General features: G+C 38.4%; 1 protein-coding gene across 4 annotated transcripts in view; it reads right to left on the bottom strand.

Moving 5' to 3' along the window:
• Positions 1-23,412, bottom strand: part of LOC128693675 (methionine synthase-like) — an 86,187-nt gene that overhangs the window by 7,114 nt on the left and 55,661 nt on the right. For 2 of the 4 annotated variants that reach the window (XM_070091065.1, XM_053783453.2), the window contains exons 12-19: positions 22,138-22,317; positions 20,702-21,568; positions 18,160-18,276; positions 15,241-15,415; positions 12,812-12,967; positions 11,984-12,171; positions 9,883-10,013; positions 119-287 (exon numbers count right to left, since the gene is read on the bottom strand). In XM_070091065.1, the coding sequence (XP_069947166.1) occupies positions 119-287; positions 9,883-10,013; positions 11,984-12,171; positions 12,812-12,967; positions 15,241-15,415; positions 18,160-18,276; positions 20,702-21,568; positions 22,138-22,317 (1,983 nt within the window). Of the gene's footprint in view, positions 1-118; positions 288-9,882; positions 10,014-11,983; positions 12,172-12,811; positions 12,968-15,240; positions 15,416-18,159; positions 18,277-20,701; positions 21,569-22,137; positions 22,318-23,412 lie in introns of those variants that run through there. The other 2 variants (XM_070091066.1, XM_070091067.1) reach the window with 2 other exon arrangements.

Raw genomic sequence — 23,412 nt, 5'->3', positions numbered from 1 at the left:
GTAAAAAAAAAAAAAAAAAAACACAGTTTTACATACAAACAAGGGCATATGAAAATTGAGGTTCCACTGTATTAAGGTATAATTCATGACAATGATGATGATATACGAGCCATCCTACCTGATATCTGAGTCTGTGCAAGTCATTAGCTTGCAGGTACTCCTCACTGGCATAGCCCCACAATTCCTTCCTCACTCTCTCATGGAGTTCTTCAGCAAAGGCTTCTGCTAATCTGTCGCCAATAGCTTTCACCAAAATTATACTGTAATCATCTAAGTCTTTCTGAAAACTATAAAAATTTTTTTTAAATTAAACATATAAAAATGGCAGAAATTTTTTTTTGTTTTTTTCAACAAGTCGGCCGTCTCCCACCGAGGCAGGGTGGCAGAAATATTTAATTTAATTATTGCATAAACGTGATAAAAATATATTTACACAAATAACCCGCACACAGAAGAGAGGAGTTTACAACGATGTTTCGGTCCGACTTGGACCATTTACAAAGTCAAAGCGGTTTATTTGTGTGTTGTTCCAGTCACGGTATTGTGCCTTTTTTGTTATTTAAAAATATATTTGTTTTACAAAAAAATTTCTTGCACAGGTTTGTTACAATGAATTTTTTTTTTTTTATTAACACACTGGCCGATTTCCACCAAGGCAAGGTGGCCCGAAAAAGAAAAACTTTCACCATCATTCGCTCCATCACTGTCTTGCCAGAAGGGTGCTTTACACTACAGTTTTTAAACTGCAACATTAACACCCCTCCTTCAGAGTGCAGGCACTGTGCTTCCCATCTCCAGGACTCAAGTCCGGCCTGCCGGTTTCCCTGAACCCCTTCATAAATGTTACTTTGCTCACACTCCAACAGCACGTCAAGTATTAAAAACCATTTGTCTCCATTCACTCCTATCAAACACGCTCATGCATGCCTCCTGGAAGTCCAAGCCCTTCGCACACAAAACCTCCTTTACCCCCTCCCTCCAACCTTTCCTAGGCCGACCCCTACCCCGCCTTCCTTCCACTACAGACTGATACGCTCTTGAAGTCATTCTGTTTCGCTCCATTCTCTCTACATGTCCGAACCACCTCAACAACCCTTCCTCAGCCCTCTGGACAACAGTTTTGGTAATCCCGCACCTCCTCCTAACTTCCAAACTACGAATTCTCTGCATTATATTCACACCAAACATTGCCCTCAGACATGACATCTCCACTGCCTCCAGCCTTCTCCTCGCTGCAACATTCATCACCCATGCTTCACACCCATATAAGAGCGTTGGTAAAACTATACTCTCATACATTCCCCTCTTTGCCTCCAAGGACAAAGTTCTTTGTCTCCACAGACTTCTAAGTGCACCACTCACCCTTTTCCCCTGATCAATTCTATGATTCACCTCATCTTTCATAGACCCATCTGCTGACATGTCCACTCCCAAATATCTGAATACATTCACCTCCACCATACTCTCTCCCTCCAATCTGATATCCAATCTTTCATCACCTAATCTTTTTGTTATGCTCATAACCTTACTCTTTCCTGCATTCACTTTTAATTTTCTTCTTTTGCATACCCTACCAAATTCATCCACCAATCTCTGCAACTTCTCTCTTCAGAATCTCCCAAGAGCACAGTGTCATCAGCAAAGAGCAACTGTGACAACTCCCACTTTATGTGTGATTCTTTACCTTTTAACTCCACGCCTCTTGCCAAGACACTCGCATTTACTTCTCTTACAACCCCATCTATAAATACATTAAACAACCATGGTGACATCACACATCCTTGTCTAAGGCCTACTTTTACTGGGAAATAATCTCCCCCTTTCCTACATACTCTAACTTGAGCCTCACTATCCTTGTAAGAACTCTTCACTGCTTTCAGTAACCTACCTCCTACACCATACACCTGCAACATCTGCCACATTGCTTCCCTATCCACCCTGTCATACGCCTTTTCCAAATCCATAAATGCCACAAAAACCTCTTTAGCCTTATCTAAATACTGTTCACTTATATGTTTCCCTGTAAACACCTGGTCCACACACCCCCTACCTTTCCTAAAGCCTCCTTGTTCATCTGCTATCCTATTCTCCGTCTTACTCTTAATTCTTTCAATAATAACTCTACCATACACTTTACCAGGTATTCTCAACAGACTTATCCCCCTAGGTACCTTACCCTCTTCCATACATTTATTAAATAATAGCACCAACCACTCCAAAACTATATCCCCACCTGCTTTTAACATTTCTATCTTTATCCCATCAATCCCGGCTGCCTTACCCCCTTTCATTTTACCTACTGCCTCACGAACTTCCCCCACACTCACAACTGGCTCTTCCTCACTCCTACAAGATGTTATTCCTCCTTGCCCTATACACGAAATCACAGCTTCCCTATCTTCATCAACATTTAACAATTCCTCAAAATATTCCTTCCATCTTCCCAATACCTCTAACTCTCCATTTAATAACTCTCCTCTCCTATTTTTAACTGACAAATCCATTTGTTCTCTAGGCTTCCTTAACTTGTTAATCTCACTCCAAAACTTTTTCTTATTTTCAACAAAATTTGTTGATAACATCTCACCCACTCTCATTTGCTCTCTTTTTACATTGCTTCACCACTCTCTTAACCTCTCTCTTTTTCTCCATATACTCTTCCCTCCTTGCATCACTTCTACTTTGTAAAAACTTCTCATATGCTAACTTTTTCTCCCTTACTACTCTCTTTACATCATCATTCCACCAATCGCTCCTCTTCCCTCCTGCACCCACTTTCCTGTAACCACAAACTTCTGCTGAACACTAACACTACATTTTTAAACCTACCCCATACCTCTTCGACCCCATTGCCTATGCTCTCATTAGCCCATCTATCCTCCAATAGCTGTTTATATCTTACCCTAACTGCCTCCTCTTTTAGTTTATAAACCTTCACCTCTCTCTTCCCTGATGCTTCTATTCTCTTTGTATCCCATTTACCTTTTACTCTCAGTGTAGCTACAACTAAAAAGTGATCTGATATATCTGTGGCCCCTCTATAAACATGTACATCCTGAAGTCTACTCAACAGTCTTTTATCTACCAATACATTATCCAGCAAACTACTTTCATTTCGCCCTACATCATATCTTGTATACTTATTTATCCTCTTTTTCTTAAAATATGTACAGTAGTCCCCAGCTTTTCGTAGTTCCCGGCAATCGTAAATTTCGCCAATCATAGGGGTATTTTCGTATAAACATGGACTCGCTTTTCATAGGTTGACTCGCGAGTCGTAGTTCGTCCGGGACGCGTACCCAAGGCGTGAGCCGGGGCGGCAGCCAGTCTGGCATTGTTTACCAGTGAGCGAAGGTCCCCTCACGTGCTCCAGCAAAATATTTCATAATATTCCATTTATTTTAGTGCTTGCAAGTACTAAATAAGCTACCATGGCTCCAAAGAAAGCTCCTAGTGCCAATTCTGTGGTAAAGAAGGTGAGAAATATGATTGAATTTAAGAAAACCATCATTGAACAATATGAAAGTGGTACAAGTGTGGCCGAACTGTCCAGGATGTATAAGAAACCCTACACAACCTTATGTTCCATAGTGGCCAAGAAAAAGGAAATCAAGGATGCTGTTGTTGCAAAGGGGGTAACTATGCTGACAAAAATGAGATCACCAGCACTTGAAGAGGTTGAGAAGTTATTATCAGTGTGGATAAATGAGAAACAATTAGCAGGAGATACTCTTATGACTTCGATTATTTGTGAAAAGGCTAGGCAGTTGCATGAAAATTTGGTAAAGAAATTGCCTGCAAATAGTGGTGATGTGGGTGAATTTAAGGCCAGCAAAGGCTGGTTTGAGAGATTTAAGAACCGTAATGGCATACACAGTGAAGGCATGGTGAGGCTGCCAGTTCGGACCACAAGGCGGCTGAAAAATATGTGCATGAATTCCAGGAGTACATAAAGGCTGAAGGACTGAAACCAGAACAAGTGTTCAATTGTGATAAAACAGGCCTTTTTTGGAAGAAAATGCCAAAGAGGACCTTCATTACACAAGAGGAAAAGGCAATGCCAGGACACAAGCCTATGAAAGACAGGCTGACGCTAATGTTCTGTGCTAATGCTAGTGGGGATTTCAAAGTGAAGCCATTACTAGTGTACCATTCTGAAAATCCCAGTGTTCAGGAAAAACAATGTTATGAAGAGTAAATTGTGTGTGTTTTGGAAATCTAATAGTAAGGCATGGGTCACGAGGGAAATTTTCGTTGAGTGGTTCAATGAAGTGTTTGGCCCTAGTGTGAAGGAGTATCTCCTGGAAAAGAAATTGGATCTCAAGTGCCTGTTAGTAATGGACAATGCACCTGCTCATCCTCCAAACTTGGATGACCTAATTTTCAAGGAGTTTGGGTTCATCACAGTAAAGTTCTTGCCCCCGAATACCACTCTTCTCCTCCAGCCCATGGACCAGCAGGTCACTGCAAACTTTAAAAAACTCTACACAAAAGCAATGTTTCACAGGTGCTTGACTGTGACCACAGACACTCACTTGACCCTAAGGGAATTTTGGAGAGAACACTTCAGCATCCTCCACTGCATAATCCTTATAGGTATGGCTTGGGAGGGAGTGACTACCAGGACTTTGAACTCTGCCTGGAGAAAATTGTGGCCAGATTGTGTCGACAAGAGGGATTTTGAAGGGTTTGGGACTGACCCTAATGAGCCTATGTCTGTTGTAAAATCAATTGTGGCACTGGGGAGTTCCATGGGGTTGGATGTGAGTTTGGAGGATGTGGAAAAATTGGTGGAAGACCACAACGAAGAGCTCACCACTGAAGAGCTGCAAGAGCTTCAGCAGGAACAGCAACAGATCGCAGCTCAGAATCTTGCTGCAGAGGAGGAGGAAGAGAGATGGAAGAAGGTGCCTTCTTCAGAAATTAAAGAGATTTTTACTATGTGGGGTAAGATGGAAAGCTTTATGGAGAAACATCACCCTAACAAGGTTGTTGCAAGCCATATTGGCAACATGTACAGTGACAAAGTCTTGGGCCATTTTAGGGAAATGTTAAAGAGACGCCAGAAACAGAGCTCTCTCCACAGTTATTTTGTGAGACAGGACTCCATTGACTCTCAAGGTGGTCCTAGTGGCATTAAGAAACAGAGAAGAGAAGCAACCCCAGAAGAGCAATTGGTACCTGAGGTGTTGCTGGAAGGGGATTCCCCTTCCAAACTATAAACAATCCACTCTCTCTCCTCCTCCAGTCTCCCATACACTAAGAAGAATCTCCAATAAAGGTAAGTGTTATGCTGTTAATGTTTCATTCATCATTTCACATTGTATTGTTTATGTACTACATGTATATTTCATGTAAAAAAATTTTTTGTTTTAATACTTCTGGGTGTCAGGAATGGTTTAATTGTATTTACATTATTTCTTATGGGGAAAATTGATTCGTAAATCGTAAATTTCGTTTATAGTAACGGCTCTAGGAACAGATTAATTACGAAAAACGAGGGACCACTGTATTACCTATAACTAAACCCCTATCTATACAAAGTTCAATCAAAGGGCTCCCATTATCATTTACACCTGGCACCCCAAACTTACCTACCACACCCTCTCTAAAAGTTTCTTCTACTTTAGCATTAAGGTCCCCTACCACAAGTACTCTCTCACTTGGTTCAAAGGTTCCTATACATTCACTTAACATCTCCCAAAATCTCTCTCTCTCCTCTACATTCTTCTCTTCTCCAGGTGCATACACACTTATTATGACCCACTTTTTGCATCCAACCTTTACTTTAATCCACATAATCCTTGAATTTACACATTCATATTCTCTTTTCTCCTTCCATAACTGATCCTTCAACATTACTGCTACCCCTTCCTTAGCTCTAACTCTCTCAGATACTCCAGATTTAATCCCATTTATTTCCCCCCACCGAAACTCCCCTACCCCTTTCAGCTTTGTTTCGCTTAGGGCCAGGACATCCAACTTCTTTTCATTCATAACATCAGCAATCATCTGTTTATTGTCATCCGCACTACATCCACGCACAATCAAGCATCCCAGTTTTATAAAGTTTTTGTTCTTCTCCTTTTTAGTAAATGTCTACAGGAGAAGGTGTTACTAGCCCATCGCTCTTGGCATTTTAGTTGCCTCATACGACACGCATGGCTTGCGGAGGAAAGATTCTTTTCCACTTCCCCATGGACAATAGAAGAAATAAAGAAGAACAAGAGCTATTTAGAAAAAGGAGAAAAACCTAGATGTATGTATGTATGAATATATATATATATAATAGCTGGTAAGTTATTAAATGCTGTAAAGAGTTTTTATGAGGATAGTGAGGCTCAGGTTAGGGTGTGTAGAAGAGAGGGAGACTACTTCCCGGTAAAAGTAGGTCTTAGACAGGGATGTGTAATGTCACCATGGTTGTTTAATATATTTATAGATGGGGTAGTAAAGGAAGTAAATGCTAGGGTGTTTGGGAGAGGGGTGGGATTAAATTATGGGGAATCAAATTCAAAATGGGAATTGACACAGTTACTTTTTGCTGATGATACTGTGCTTATGGGAGATTCTAAAGAAAAATTGCAAAGGTTAGTGGATGAGTTTGGGAATGTGTGTAAAGGTAGAAAGTTGAAAGTGAACATAGAAAAGATTAAGGTGATGAGGGTGTCAAATGATTTAGATAAAGAAAAATTGGATATCAAATTGGGGAGGAGGAGTATGGAAGAAGTGAATGTTTTCAGATACTTGGGAGTTGACGTGTCGGCGGATGGATTTATGAAGGATGAGGTTAATCATAGAATTGATGAGGGAAAAAAGGCGAGTGGTGCGTTGAGGTATATGTGGAGTCAAAAAACGTTATCTATGGAGGCAAAGAAGGGAATGTATGAAAGTATAGTAGTACCAACACTCTTATATGGGTGTGAAGCTTGGGTGGTAAATGCAGCAGCGAGGAGACGGTTGGAGGCAGTGGAGATGTCCTGTTTAAGGGCAATGTGTGGTGTAAATATTATGCAGAAAATTCGGAGTGTGGAAATTAGGAGAAGGTGTGGAGTTAATAAAAGTATTAGTCAGAGGGCAGAAGAGGGTTTGTTGAGGTGGATTGGTCATTTAGAGAGAATGGATCAAAGTAGAATGACATGGAAAGCATATAAATCTATAGGGGAAGGAAAGAGGAGTAGGGGTCGTCCTCGAAAGGGTTGGAGAGAGGGGGTAAAGGAGGTTTTGTGGGCAAGGGGCTTGGACTTCCAGCAAGCGTGCGTGAGCGTGTTAGATAGGAGAGAAATGAGACGAATGGTACTTGGGACCTGACGATCTGTTGGAGTGTGAGCAGGGTAATATTTAGTGAAGGGATTCAGGGAAACCGGTTATTTTCATATAGTCGGACTTGAGTCCTGGAAATGGGAAGTACAATGCCTGCACTTTAAAGGAGGGGTTTGGGATATTGGCAGTTTGGAGGGATATGTTGTGTATCTTTATATGTGTATGCTTCTAAACTGTTGTATTCTGAGCACCTCTGCAAAAACAGTGATAATGTGTGAGTGTGGTGACAGTGTTGAATGATGATGAAAGTATTTTCTTTTTGGGGATTTTCTTTTTTTTTTGGGTCACCCTGCCTCGGTGGGAGACGGCCGACTTGTTTAAAAAAAAAAAAAAAAAAAAAAAACTGCAAAATAAGTTACCACGGGCCCCAAGAAAGCTTCTAGTGCCAACCCTATGGTAAAAAGAGTGAGAATTAGTATGGAATTGAATAAAGAGAATTGCAAAGTACGAAAGTGGAGTGTGTGTCTCAGAGCTGGAAAGGTTGTATACCAAACCTCAATCAACCATTGCTACTATCTTGGCCAACAAAAAAGCAATCAAGGAAGCTGTTGTTGCAAAAGCTGCAAGTATGTTTTCGAAACAGAGATCGCAAGTACTCGAAGATGTTGAGAGACTGTTATTGGTGTGGATAAACGAAAAACAGATATCAGAAGATAGCATCTCTCAAGCGATCATATGTGAAAAGGCTAGGAAGTTGCATGATTTCATTAAAAAAATGCCTGGAACTAGTGGTGAGGTGAGTGATTTTAAGGCCAACAAAGGTTGGTTTGAGAGATTTAAGAATCATAGTGGCATACACAGTGTGATAAGGCATGGTGAGGCTGCCAGTTTTGATCAAAAAGTGGCTGAAAAATATGTGCACGAATTCAAGGACTACATAGAGGCTGAAGGATTGAAACCTGAACAAGTGTTTAATTGTGATGAAACAGGCCTGTTTTGGAAGAAAATGCCAAACAGGACCTACATTACACAGGAGGAAAAAGCACTCCCAGGACACAAGCCTATGAAAGACAGGCTAACCTTACAGTTGTGTAGTAATGCAAGTAGGGATTGCAGAGTGAAGCCTCTACTTGTGTATCACTCTGAAACTCCCAGAGTGTTCAGGAAAAACATTGTCGTCAAGGCTAATTTGTGTGTGATGTGGAGGGCAAACAGTAAGGCATGGGTCACTAAGGACTTTTTCTATGACTGGTTTCACTATGTATTTGGCCCCACTGTGAAAAATTACTTCTTGGAAACTAAATTGGAGCTTAAGTGCCTCCTGGAATTAGACAATGCTCCTGGTCATCCTTCAGATTTGGCAGAGTGAATTTCTGGAGACATGAGCTTCATCAAGGTCAAGTTTCTGCCTCCTAATACCACTCCTCTCCTGCAGCCCATGCACCAGCAGGTCATTTCAAACTTCAAAAAACTCTACACAAAAGCTATGTTTCAAAAGTGCTTTGAAGTGACCACAGACACTCAACTGACCCAAAGAGAGTTTTGGAAAGATCACTTTAGTATCCTTAATTGCATAAACCTTATAGGTAAAGCTTGGGTGGGAGTGACTAAGAAGACCCTGAACTCTGCTTGGAGGAAACTGTGGCCAGAATGTGTAGAAGAGAGGAATTTTGAAGGGTTTGGGACTAACCCTGTGAAGCCTATGCCAGTTGTGGAATCTATTGTGGCATTGGGGAAGCCCTTGGGGCTGGAGGTTAGTGGGGAGGATGTGGAAGAGTTGGTGGAGGAGGACGATGAAGAACTAACCACTGATGAGCTGCAAGAGCATCTGCACCAGCATGAGGCCAGACCTGAGGAAATTGCTTCAGAGGAGGGGAGAGAGAAATTGAAGTTGCCTACTTCAAAGATTAAGGAAATGTGTACAAAGTGGGTTGAACTGCAAACCTTTATGGATGAAAATCACCCTAACACAGCTATTGCAAGCCGTGCTGGTGACTATTACAATGACACTGTTGTGAACCACTTTAGGCAAATCTTAAAGGAACGTGAGGTACAGAGCTCTATGGACAGATTTGTTGTGCAACAGAGGTCCAGTGACTCTCAAGCTGGGTCCTAGTGGCATTAAAAGAAGAAGGGAAGTAACCCCGGAAAAGAACTTGCTACCTCAAGTCCTCATGGAAGGGGATTCCCCCTTCCAAAAATTAATAACATCCATCATCTCCCCTCCTCCCATCCCATCAATCATCACCAGATCTTCAATAAAGGTAAGTGTCATGTATTCTTTATTTAGTACAGTAGTAACTGTGCATGTCTTCCTCTTTTTTTCTATAAGAAAATGTCTATTTCATGTGGTAAACTTTTTTTTCATACTTTGGGGTGTCAGGAACGGATTAATTTGATTTCCATTATTTCTTATGGGAAAAATTAATTCAGCTAACGATAATTTCATTTAACGATGAGCTCTCTGGAACGGATTAATATTGTTAGCTGAGGGTCCACTGTATTATAGAGGAAAATAAAGAAATGATTATACTGACAACTTAAATGAAGAAACACTCAATAAAAATTTATTAACATTAAGGAAGTAAGAAGCAGGGGATAAATCCAAATAATACTAACTTGGCACACAATTCATCTACCCCAAAACCTGCCGTTACAGCGAACATGCCAATGTAATCCTTAATGCCAGACTCTTTAGGAGCAATGAAGTCTGACATGCAGCAGAATGGATCATGACTCTCCTTCACTGCCTGCAAAAATATAAAAAAGAAAACATGAGAATGATTCATGAACCTAAGTAATAAATATCACCAAGAGGACAGGGTGACATGGGCATGGTACCTTGCTTACCACAAAGCTTCCCAAATTGAAGCCTCTATGATAAAGAATGTCCACAGTGATGCAAAAACCCTCCTCTTTCTCCCATTATCCCTCAACTTGGACTCCCCACTATACATCACAAGACAGCTTGAAATGCAACCCCTCTGGTGAATGAAGCTGACTATTCATGGTGTTCTATGCTGGTGGAAGCTATTATAGTTGGCTGCTCACCAGCAATCAATGCAGCATACTTTGCCTACCTGAGGGCTCCCACTCACAACTGATTCTGGGCAAAACATTATGTCTAATATCTAATATATTTTAGGAATATTCCAAATAATGAACACAATTTGGATGGAGACAAATGGAACAAAGCTGACAGGTGGTGAAAAAGACAATTGTAGAGAGAAGTTTATAGAGACATTTCGCCTGCAGACAGGCTTCTGCAGTCAATACACAGGGATGAACAACAAGCAAATTTATACAAGCATAGTCAGGTGAGTTGCTGATGGTAGGATTGTTGGTTTCTTTTTTCTGTCTCATAAACATGCAAGATTTCAGATACATCTTGCTACCTCTGTTTACACTTAGATCACACCACACATGCATGTACTAGCATATATATACATACCCCTCTGCATTTACTTCTATTTTCTTACTAGTTTTTGTTCTGGTTTATTTCCTATCTCCATGGGGAAGTGGAACAGAATTCTTCCTCCGTAAGTCATGCAAGTTGTAAGAGGCAGCTAAAATGCAGGGAGCAAGGGAGCAGTATACCCCTTCTCCTGTATATATTACTAAAGTTAAAAAAAAAATAACTACTTTTTTTTGGGGCCACCCTGCCTTGGTAGGATACAGCTGGTTTGTTGAAAGAAGAAGAAAGAAATTCATCCAATGCAAATTCTTTCATGGGCACAGCATTTTCTTCTTTGTATTAAATGTTGCTGATCCATTTCCACAAATGTTGTATCACCAAAGTCATCAGATTGCAAGTCAATGCACTGACACACATTTTCATAATCCAAAGTTTCTAATCTGAGATCTTTCCCAAGCTGCATGTTTTCACAGTTTCAATATGGTATTTAAAACTGGCAAAATCATTGGAACAATGCAGTAAAAGAAATTGCCAAACAGCTCTCATGTTGCTCACAGTTACTTCAAGCCACGATTCTTTTATGTTACCAGTTGCATTTCGGATACTGTAATCTTTCCAAAATACATTTAAACTTATGGCATTTTCTCCCATTGTTACTTTTATGGCTTGTGCAAAGGTATGTCTTAAATAATAGGCCTAAAATGTAGCAACGACACCCTGATCCATTGGCTGCAATAATGAAGTGTTCGGTGACAGGAAAATTACACTGACATTTTCATTCCAGTCAGAAAGAGAAGTAGGATGACCTTATGCATTGTCCAATAACAACAAAATCTTTAAATCCAGGTCATTATTTTTGCAATAATGTTCAACTGCAGGACAAAAATAATTTGCAAACCAATCTTCAAGCAAACAAATGTTTCATTACCCAGTCTTCTTATTTGACCGTCAAATAACAGCAAGAGCAATTTTTGAATAGGATTCAAGAGCCCTTGGATTTTCCGCTCAGTACACCAGTACACAGCAGCAGTCCAATACTGGGGCGTAATGCAGTTAAATAAAATTTCTATTATTAAAGTTATAAAAAGTATTATATCAAAATCCATACTGTTCAAAACTGTACTATGCAAGGTATTGCTGTATTTGATATTTTACCAAGTCATTAATACTGTGTATTAAGCAGAGGCTTAGGAGGCCTCTGCTTAATACACTTGGATGATTACAAGCAGCTGCCATACCATTAATATTCTCATAAGCTCTTGGCAAATGAAATATATACTCAAAACTTTCAAACATCAAGAGTACCTGCTGTCTTAAGCCAAACAATGTGGCAATAACTTGTGATCTTGACTCATCACTGTACAACTCTATGTCATCCTCCACACTGTTAGCGGGGTACAAGCCAACAACACCTCGAGCTCTCAGTGATCCATCTGAGATGATTCTTGACAAAAGCTTTTGTGCATCCTCAAAAACACGTTTTGCTTCTTCACCTGTCAAGTGGTTTAGAAATTATTATTATTATTCTTAGGAATTTAAAATACAGCCTCTCCTCACTTAGCAGCGTACTTGTTTACCAATGCCTTGGACTTACAACAGGCTCTCTGACCAGCGTGCATGCCTAAATATTGTATATTACAGCTGATTTCCTCTATTCTGTTTATTACAATATACAGTACATTACTGTATACACATTTAAGAATATACCAGAAATGTTATAAATGGTGCAAAGGTGGCAATAAAACAATATCAAAGATGGTTGACACAAACCCACTACCAACGTGGTCTTAGGAACGGAATTCCATCGTTATGTGAGGAGAGGCTGTATATGGACAACACTAAGTGTACTAAAGGCTGTAATAAGAAAATTATGTAAGATATAGTAAAAGGTGACAAGTCCAGTAAAAAGTACAAAATACAAAATAGAAACGATCACCAATGTTGCTGTCAGCAGGTCACCAACCTTCAAGTTCACGTCTCTATATCTTTACAAGTACTAATGGGATTTGTGTTTAGTATTACCACCAGTAAAATTTACTCTTAATTGATGAGAAAAAATAATTTTTTTTTTTTAAATGTAGACACAATTTTGATTTTGGGACTTTGGAGAGTGAGTGTTAAATGAAAACTTACCTACAGTAGCATCCTTGAAAATCTTTGGGTAGCCACGGTTAGGGTACTTGCCGCGAAGCTGCCATACATCAAAGAACGGCTTCCAGTCAATGTAGGGTATTAATGTTGTCAGATCATAGTTTTGGAGCACTTTTGTGCCCAAAAACTTTGGAACAGCTGAAATGGAAAAAGGCTGTTACCTGGCTATGCCTTATTAACTTTTATGTGGAAAATGCTACAGTGGATAATTATAGGAATAACCTTTGTCCCACAAATCTATGAAAGATTAAAAAAAAAAAAAAAAAAAATGAAATAGGGCAAACACTACAGAAAAATTGTGTGATCCTTCAATATCACTTAACCCATTCACTATCTCTTACAAAGATCTATGTTACTGATGCCAATGCTAATCACACACATCTATACTTTAAGCACAGCTTTCTCAAATATGCTGCAAGCGATAAATTTTGGCCTAGACTTAATGGGTCTGTGCAGCTAGTGTGCACGGTGCATGACAGGATAAGCAAACTCCTGACCTAGCGTTTGGTTTAAAATAGTAACTGAGGATTTTATGGTTTTATTGGCTGCTTCTTGGTTTCAAATGATGGAAGGCATACTAATGAAATGGAAATGATTTTGGTTAGTTTCAAGACAGGAAGTAGCTTGCAACTGGGCTCAAGGTAGCAGAAATATTAAATTTTTGACAATTTTCCTGAGGAAGGGTAACCCCCCTCCCCCCTAGTCTGTTTTACTGGTTTTTACTAGGCCTGCTTCAATTACTGGGATGCCCTCATCCATGATGAATCATTCTTGGTTATATTTTATTATCCAAGAAATAGGGTAAAATTTTGCTTTTTGTGTGATGAAGAATTCAAAATGGAGAGAACTGGGGACATGATTAATGAACAGGATTAAGTGTTGCGTTAGTGGCTGGAATGCCTGTAGCGTTTATTTTCTACTCTGTTTTTGAACTGTTTTTAATTTTGTATTAGAGTGGCTGAATTACAGACTTCCTTGCACTTGACAGGGTAGTTCTGGTAGTTGAATGGGTGGTTTCTTGAGCTCAATAAATTTCACAACAGCTAAAAATTTGGTGGAATTGAGCAGTCGAATTGGTTTAAAATAGGACTCAAAGTGGGAACTCACAATTGCATGAATTGTGCCCAGACTGTCAACTTTGCACCTGAGTAATTTCATGAGTTTTCCATCAAATTTAGTATTTTTGGTGCCATTACATTCAGAGAAAGATTCTCTACCATTTTAGAAAATCCCTGACATTGTCAGCTCTTTAAATTTCAGGGCTTCTGACAGTGAAGGGGCTAACAGCTTTGATATACACTATCACACATAATCTTCAGACAGAATACTGAAATTACACTATAGCAAATTTACCCATTACTGCAAAATTTAGAAACTTATTTAATATCGAATGTAACAATATGAAGAGAAAAGAATTTTGTGGAGCTGAACTCGCTACATGTGGGGCATAGATACTATCCATGCACTGTAGTAGGGTAGCAACAACACCCCATATCCAGTTGAATGGTATTACACAGTGCAAAACTCTCTCCATTCTGGTTAATTCATAAATGGTATTTTAGTTTATATTGAAGGAAAAGTAGAGAAGTATGAACAAAATCTACATTATGGTTAAAATGTCATCAGTATTGTATAAAACCTGATCTATGGCAAGAATGGGGCCTACCACAATTTGGTAGAAAGCTTGATGAATTCTAAGTATACTTACTGTACAGTATACTTAAAATTTTACAGTCGCCATACACCAGACAGCCATGCATGCCATAAGACGCAACTAAAAGGGCGGGAGCAAGGAGCTAGTAATTCCTTCTCCTGTATAAATTACTAAATTTAAAAAGAAACTTGTGTTTTTCTTTTTAGGTCACCATGCCTCGGTGGGATACGGCTGTGTGTTAAAAAAAAAAATGGATCAGAGCCTCTGGACCATGATTAGCATGGGTGAGTAAGCCTACAGCAATATTATCATGAAGAAACATTTAATACAGTAAACAGAATGTGAGAATGATATGGATATCCATATGAAATGTTGAGTGAATGCTATGCCTTTAGGATGTATAGAATATAGCTGCAAAGTACTGAAGAAGAGAGATTTGTTTATATCCATAATGAAATATGTCAATTTGATGCATGCAAAAAATTAGGTAGTGTACAAATTTTGTTATTACAAAAGAGACACACTTATAATGCTGGTGCTTCACTCAGTGTGTACGCTGCTATATTTGTAGTGTGTTTCTACACTCAGTGTATGCTACTATAGTATCTCAAAAACACTTAATGCCTCTAATATTATAGGAGGTAGTTATAAAAATAGGTGGCAGTTATAAGAATCCTTATGACAGAGAATTAATGTATTTGAGATTCCTAGCTAAGGGTTACCTTAAAGTTAATTCTAAAACAAATGAAACACTAACCAGGTTTTGGAATAGTTTCCCAATCAATTTTAAATTTCCTTTGACGGGCTTCTGCAAGACTAACATAAGTTTTCTCACGAAGGTTTTCATAGTGTTCTTCTCTGATCATATCATAATCTTCGGTTAAATCATCGATGAAGTCATCATAGAGAGAAGCATCAAGCAGCGATGAACACTATACACAGAAATATGCATTTTATTAAGATATAATAAGCAGTACTATTTACTTACCAATGCATCAAGGTATAAAGAAAATAAAAACAGACATCAGCTGATAAAGTAAGTGTTCAGTGTCTCACTGTATGGCATCATACCTTTTTAAAGTAAAGACATACAGTAAAGTAATAAATGTTTACACAAGAATATGCAAAACCACAATTATAAAAACTGTATTGCTTAAATAAGTAGGGATTGTTGAGTAAATACCAGGTTCTTGTGTATCTTCATCCAACTGAAGATTTGGCATTAAAAAAATGACATGGGATGGGGTATGAAGAGAGCCTTCAAAACAAGAGATATTAGTGCCATATCTTTAACCCTTTGACTGTTTCGGTCGTATATATATGTCTTACGAGCCACCGTGTTTGACGTATATATACTCATAAATTCTAGCGGCTTCAAATCAAGCAGGAGAAAGCTGGTAGGCCCACATGTGAGAGAATGGGTTTGTGTGGTCAGTGTGCACCATATAAAAAAAATCCTGCAGCATGCAGTGCATAATGAGAAAAAAAAAACTGACCGTTCTTTTAATTAAAACGCCAAATTTGTGGTCTATTTTTGTATAGTATTTATGGTTGTATTTTCATTTTCTTGGTCTCATTTGATAGAATGGAAAACATATTATAGAAATAGAGGTGATTTTGATTAGTTTTACTATGAAAAGGACCTTGAAATGGAGCTCAAAATAGGGGAGATGTTTGATTTTTGCCAATGTTCAAAAGTAAACAAACGATGTCATTATCCAATAAATGTCGAAGTAGCCATTCTAATATGCAGTCATAAATGGGTTGACATTATTTATACAATTATTACAATACTGCAGTAGTATGCATAACAGTAAATCTTCTATTTTTTGTTTGAATAAAAATTTAAAACAGAAAGCAAGAGTAATATCAGAGGGGCCTGGAGATGTGACTGATGAACAAAGAAAATGTTATTTTAGAGCCAGGAATGTCTGCATTGTTCATTCTGGACCCTATTTTAAAATTGGCATATTTTTTAATTTGCATGAAATTGGCCAAATTGCCAATTTCTGACCACTTTATTGGGTAGTTGAAATCAGTAAATGGGCAGTTTCTTGTACTCAATTGATAGAACAAATGGAATTCTAAAGAAATAGTTATGAGTTTGGTTGACTGGAACAATGGAAATAGCTGAAAATAGGGCTCAAAGTGGGGGAAATAGAGATTTGTTAATATCGCTGAGGTCGTTAACTTCGCGAGAGCGTAATTCCATAAGTTTTCCATAAAATTTTGTACTTTTGGTGTCATTACCATCGGGAAAAGATTCTCTCTCATTTCATAAGAATTTTTTTTTTTTTTTAATTTTTGCGACACCAGGAGACACCTCAGGATTTGGGGTTGCGACAGTCAAGGGGTTAATGCTTCAAGAATTGGCAGCAGACAGAACCAAGTCCAATGTATGGACACCAATACGGGTGGGTTATAACATACTCTCAAAATTATCCAGATCTATTAGCTCCAGGAACTTGCATGAATAGGAAACCTGTTCTGGACAATCACTCCAGTAGCTAAAGTCATCACACACAAGATGACCACTTCTTTGTAAATAATTCAAGAAAATCAAATCAATCAAGAAATAAAGAATCTGTCCTAAAACTTACAGGCCAATGTGTTAACCACTTGGCCAGCTGGCTCTAATAGATTAATCCAACTAGGTATATGCATTTCTATATACCATAGGGAGGTTAGCATGGGCCCCACTGTGACCACAAATGTAGGTTTTCACAGATGAATCCCACACCAGCATGGCCATGGCATACTCTAGCTCAAGTCCCCTCAAAGCCACCATCATGACTCACGAAATCATAATAATGCGATTGCAAACAAATCACGGAATGGGTGTGGTTTGAACCCTTGCCATGTGGGTCAGCAGGCTGCCAACAGCAACAGTCTAGATGAACAGGCAACCAATAGAAAGCCTGGCAACAGATTGGGTTGTGAGGATAGATAAAGTCTTGAAACTGGACAAGATACATCACATGTGCTATCCTCCATGTTGCCTATCAGTCAACCGTGTCTCTATCCAGGAAAAAAATTATCTAGAGAAGGTGCAACATAATGCTTCCATCAGTCATTACTGCATGATTACAGCAATTTGTACACAGACATTGCTAACACACAAACATGAGTGCCACAACAATGCACTATCTGGTTAACTAGTGGCTTGTAAACAAGCTAAGTGTGGCCACAAAAACTTCAGATGATGATTGTATAATCTTACTGGATAACAGGTAAGAACTCATGATTTTTTTTCAGTAATTGTGTTTAGAGATATCAGAGCTTTGGATAAAGAGGGAAGTCCTACTGTATCATTTATTATAATAATATTACAGTAAAATTATTATACACAGTACGGTACTTGTGTTCAAAGGGGTACACAAAGCATGCTTGATTCTTTCACAATTTAATGATAATTTTTGCTGTGCAAATAAGCTTAATTTTTTTTTATAACACATCGGCTGTTTCCCACCAAGGCAGGGTAACCTGAAAAATAAGAAACACTTTCATCATCATTCACTCCATTACTGTTTGGCCAGATGCATGCCAATACTACAGTTCAAAAACTGCAACATATCTCCACCTTTCCTTCAGAGTGCAGGCACTATACCAATTCCCATGAAAAGCAGTTTAGTGTAAATAATGAAGTTATTGTTATACTATCTAAGAATTTACTTACCACAACCACACTCTTGGAAGCATCAAGCACATGCACCACAGGATTTGAATATTTGGGGGCAATCTTCACTGCTGTGTGAGTTCTGGATGTTGTGGCTCCACCAATAAGTAATGGAATCTAATGGAGTGAGATAAAATACTACAGTATTTGCTTAATGCTATTACATATGAAGTTAAATTTAAAAATACCATTTAGTAAAACATCACTGAATGGATTTTGATTTTTTTTTTTTTCAACAAGTCGGCCGTCTCCCACCAAGGCAGGGTGACCCAAAAAAGAAAGAAAATCCCCAAAAAGAAAATACTTTCATCATCATTCAACACTTTCACCACACTCACACATTATCACTGTTTTTGCAGAGGTGCTCAGAATACAACAGTTTAGAAGCATATACATATAAAGATACACAACATATCCCTCCAAACTGCCAATATCCCAAACCCCTCCTTTAAAGCGCAGGCATTGTACTTCCCATTTCCAGGGCTCAAGTCCGACTATATAAAAATAACCGGTTTCCCTGAATCCCTTCACTAAATATTACCCTGCTCACACTCCAACAGATCGTCAGGTCCCAAATACCATTCGTCTCCATTCACTCCTATCTAACACGCTCACGCACGCTTACTGGAAGTCCAAGCCCCTTGCCCACAAAACCTCCTTTACCCCCTCTCTCCAACCCTTTCGAGGACGACCCCTACCCCGCCTTCCTTTCCCTATAGATTTATATGCTTTCCATGTCATTCTACTTTGATCCATTCTCTCTAAATGGCCAAACCACCTCAACAACCCCTCTTCTGCCCTCTGACTAATACTTTTATTAACTCCACACCTTTTCCTAATTTTCACACTCTGAATTTTCTGCATAATATTTACACCACACATTGCCCTTAAACAGGACATCTCCACTGCCTCCAACCGTCTCCTCGCTGCTGCATTTACCACCCAAGCTTCACACCCATATAAGTGTGTTGGTACTACTATACTTTCATACATTCCCTTCTTTGCCTCCATAGATAACATTTTTTGACTCCACATATACCTCAACACACCACTCACCTTTTTTCCCTCATCAATTCTATGATTAACCTCATCCCTCATAAAACCATCCGCTGACACGTCAACTCCCAAGTATCTGAAAACATTCACTTCTTCCATACTCCTCCTCCCCAATTTGATATCCAATTTTTCTTTATCTAAATCATTTGATACCCTCATCACCTTACTCTTTTCTATGTTCACTTTCAACTTTCTACCTTTACACACATTCCCAAACTCATCCACTAACCTTTGCATTTTTTCTTTAGAATCTCCCGTAAGCACAGTATCATCAGCAAAAAGTAACTGTGTCAATTCCCATTTTGAATTTGATTCCCCAAAATTTAATCCCACCCCTCTCCCGAACACCCTAGCATTTACTTCCTTTACAACCCCATCTATAAATATATTAAACAACCATGGTGACATTACACACCCCTGTCTAAGACCTACTTTTACCGGGAAGTAGTCTCCCTCTCTTCTATACACCCTAACCTGAGCCTCACTATCCTCATAAAAACTCTTTACAGCATTTAATAACTTACCACCTATTCCATATACTTGCAATATCTGCCACATTGCTCCTCTATCCACTATCATATGCCTTTTCTAAATCCATAAATGCAATAAAAACTTCCCTACCTTTATCTAAATACTGTTCACATATATGCTTCAATCTAAACACTTGATCTACACTAGGTAAACTAATTTTGGAAACAACGGTAAAAGTATCATATGTTAGGTACACAAGTGTCAGCTTACTGTCAGGAGAAGTAACAGATAAAGTCCAAAATAATCTTATCAATCCACCACTAAAGATACATAAAATTACTCTACTGATATATTTTCCATGACATTAGAGTATATTTGTAAACTGTACATTGGATACTGTATTATGAATAATACCCAATTTTTTTTATAACTAAAAAATCCTGATATGCTGGGACAATTCTGACTTTAAATTTGAAATCTGAAAACATTAGTTAATTAAGGGCATATATATTTAACCTCAGAAGCAGATAAAAAGTAGTGTTTTGTTGTCCAGTGTTGTGTGTTGCCCCCAACCTATTTTTTAGTTTAATACACAAAAATGAATTAAAGAATTTCATAGATTAATGGCACGCAATACCAACAAGACAAGGAATTAGACACGTGCAACATCTGAGTATCTTTATTTGAAGACGTTTTGCCAATCAATGGCTTTATATATTCAATACAGAGGTAATTTGAAGGTTTTGAAACTGGAAGCAGTAAATGATGAGGTAATCAGTGTCTCAGCCTTGTAGACTTACACACACTGCTTGGCACAACATCCTCAAATAAAGATACACAAATGTTGCACATGGTCTAATTCTTGTAATAAAGTGAGAGCAAATGGGGCAACAAAAGTTATTTACAAATGATGGACTGTAACCAGCATTATTTTGGGGGCTATTTGTGGGCACTATAGCACATAAGAATACTTAAATAAATAAACATGAAGCAATAAGCTAAACACAGGTCTCACCTGTAGACCTAATCTTTCCATTTCACGTGCAACAAAGATCATCTCGTCCAGTGATGGAGTGATTAGTCCAGAGAGACCAATGATATCAGCTTTCTCTGCAATGGCATACTGCAATATTTTGTCACAAGGGCACATAACACCTAGATCAACGACTCTGTAGTTGTTACATCCAAGGACTACTCCCACAATGTTTTTGCCAATATCATGAACATCACCTTTAACTGTGGCTAAAATAATTGTACCATTATATCTATCAGTGTCTGACATCACTTCCCCAAATTCACTAACAGTTGCAGCACGTTCTATTTCCATGAGAGGAATGAGATATGCTACAGCCTTTTTCATCACACGTGCACTCTTAATTACTTGTGGCAAAAACATTTTTCCAGCACCAAATAATTCTCCTACGACACTCATTCCATTCATAAGTGGTCCTTCAATGACATTTAATGCTCTTGGATATCTTTCTTTGTTTGAACGAGCTTCTTCAGTATCTTCCTCTATGTATTTATCAATACCTTTCACTAAAGAATGTTTCAGTCTCTCTTCCACATCCTTACTTCGCCATTCATCTTCAATATCACCAATTTTTACTTGAGAAGAAGTTTTTTCAGCATATGCTAACAATTTTTCAGTGCCCTCTGGATCAGTACTCCATAAAAGAGATTCACAAAGAAGCAAAAGTTCATGGTCTATGTCATCAAACACAGGAAGGCATCCTGCATTGACAATACCCATGTCCATGCCAGCTTTGATAGCATGATAGAGGAAGACTGAATGCATTGCTTCACGAATTTCTTCTTTTCCACGGAAAGAAAAGGATAAGTTGCTTACACCACCACTTACTCGTACCCCAGGACAACTAGCCTATGAGAAAATAAAAAAATTACAATATATTACTTATACCACAAAATAATTTTCTTTCACAGATTTAATATAAAAGGGACCATCCATTCTTATATTTGTTATCACTTATTAACCAATCACAAAACATTAGTAATTAAAAAATGTTAATAGCCATCTTCCTGATTCCAGGTACAGTACATGTTTTCCTTGCCTTACCTGGATTTGCTTTATGCAAATTTATTATATGATGCCCCATTTTCATCTATAATTCCATATGTATAATGTACATCTCCTGTATGCAATCAGTGTGGCTCACACATCGAAGATTCTTATTAAGTAGGATTCAGTGTAAATGGCCTGACTGAGCTTAATACAGCTACCATGGGTTTGGAATGCATTTACTGCATAAAACTATAACCATAGTATCTTATACTAAAATCTCCAAGTTTTAAGTCACATGAGCCTCAATAATTAATGTTAAGCTGTTATATCATAGGGTGATATTTCAGTATATCTAAAAAAAAATCCACATTCCAATGCAGTACAAATCAGTACAGCACACAAAATATAAAGGCTGATTCAGTACTTACCTTGATAATTTTTGTTGCTTCAATAAAGTAAATTCCATAGTTGTTATGTTCTTCTATTCCAGTAGCAATTGTTAAGATGTTGGGGTCAAAGATAATATCACTAGGATTGAATCCAATTATTTCAGTTAGGATCTTGTATGATCGCTGACAAATCTTAACTTTATTCTCCACATCCACAGCCTACAAGTAGTAAGTGTTTAAAATATGCACACAAAACATGAAATACCAATTTTATTCTCATTTGCTAGTAATTTTATTCAATATTAAAAACAAAATAACTGTCTTGTGATTGTACTGGATGTTAATTATGTATGAAACATTATTATAATTTTGCTGAAAATTTAACAAGTTTTATATGAAGAGAATGGATGCTTTAAGGCAAATATCTAATTAAGCGCTACTGTTTATGGACCAAAAGATCATAACCTGGAAGTTTTCATGGAAGTTTTAGGGTAAAACTTCTGTTTGTCTGCCTAGCTCTGCTTCTCTGTCTGTCTGCCTGTGTGTCTGTCTTTCCATCTGCTTGTCTCTGTCTCAGGGAGTGGCTAGTAAACCTGCTGGTTTGTGGTGTATGGGCCACTTCCTGATTGTTGAGTAAGTGACACTGCTGTTACTTGCGTCATGTTTATTTATGGCTTATATCTACAAACAATTTGAAGGTAGTAGGTTGGTAGACAGCAACCGCTCAGGGAGGTACTACCGTCCTGCCAACTGAGTGTAAAACGAAAGCCTGTAATTGTTTTACATGATGGTAGGATTGCTGGTGTCCATTTTTCTGTCTCATAAATATACAAGGTTTCAGGTACGTCTTGCTACTTCTACTTACACTTAGGTCACACTACACATACATGTACAAGCATATATATATACACACATCCCTCTGCGTTTTCTTCTATTTTCTTTCTAGTTCTTATTCTTGTTTATTTCCTCTTATCTCCATGGGAAAGTGGAATAGAATTCTTCCTCCGTAAGCCATGCGTGTTGTAAGAGGCGACTAAAATGCCGGGAGCAAGGGGCTAGTAACCTCTTCTCCTGTATATATTACTAAATGTAAAAGGAGAAACTTTCGTTTTCCTTTTGGATACGGTGGGATACGGCCGGTGTGTTGAAAGAAAGAACTGTATTTATGAGTACATGTGAGAGACAGAGATATAGACAGAGATACAAATAGACAGTGATAAAGACAGATAGAGATATAGATAGATACAGACAGAGACAGCCAAAGCCAGCCAGCTAGCCAGCTGAATACATACGAACATAAGAAAGAAGGAATGC

This window comes from Cherax quadricarinatus, chromosome 34, assembly GCF_038502225.1.
Source record: "Cherax quadricarinatus isolate ZL_2023a chromosome 34, ASM3850222v1, whole genome shotgun sequence".
NCBI lineage: Eukaryota > Metazoa > Arthropoda > Malacostraca > Decapoda > Parastacidae > Cherax > Cherax quadricarinatus.
Note: the sequence above shows the minus strand (reverse complement) of the source record. Positions and strands in the feature narration are given on the sequence as shown.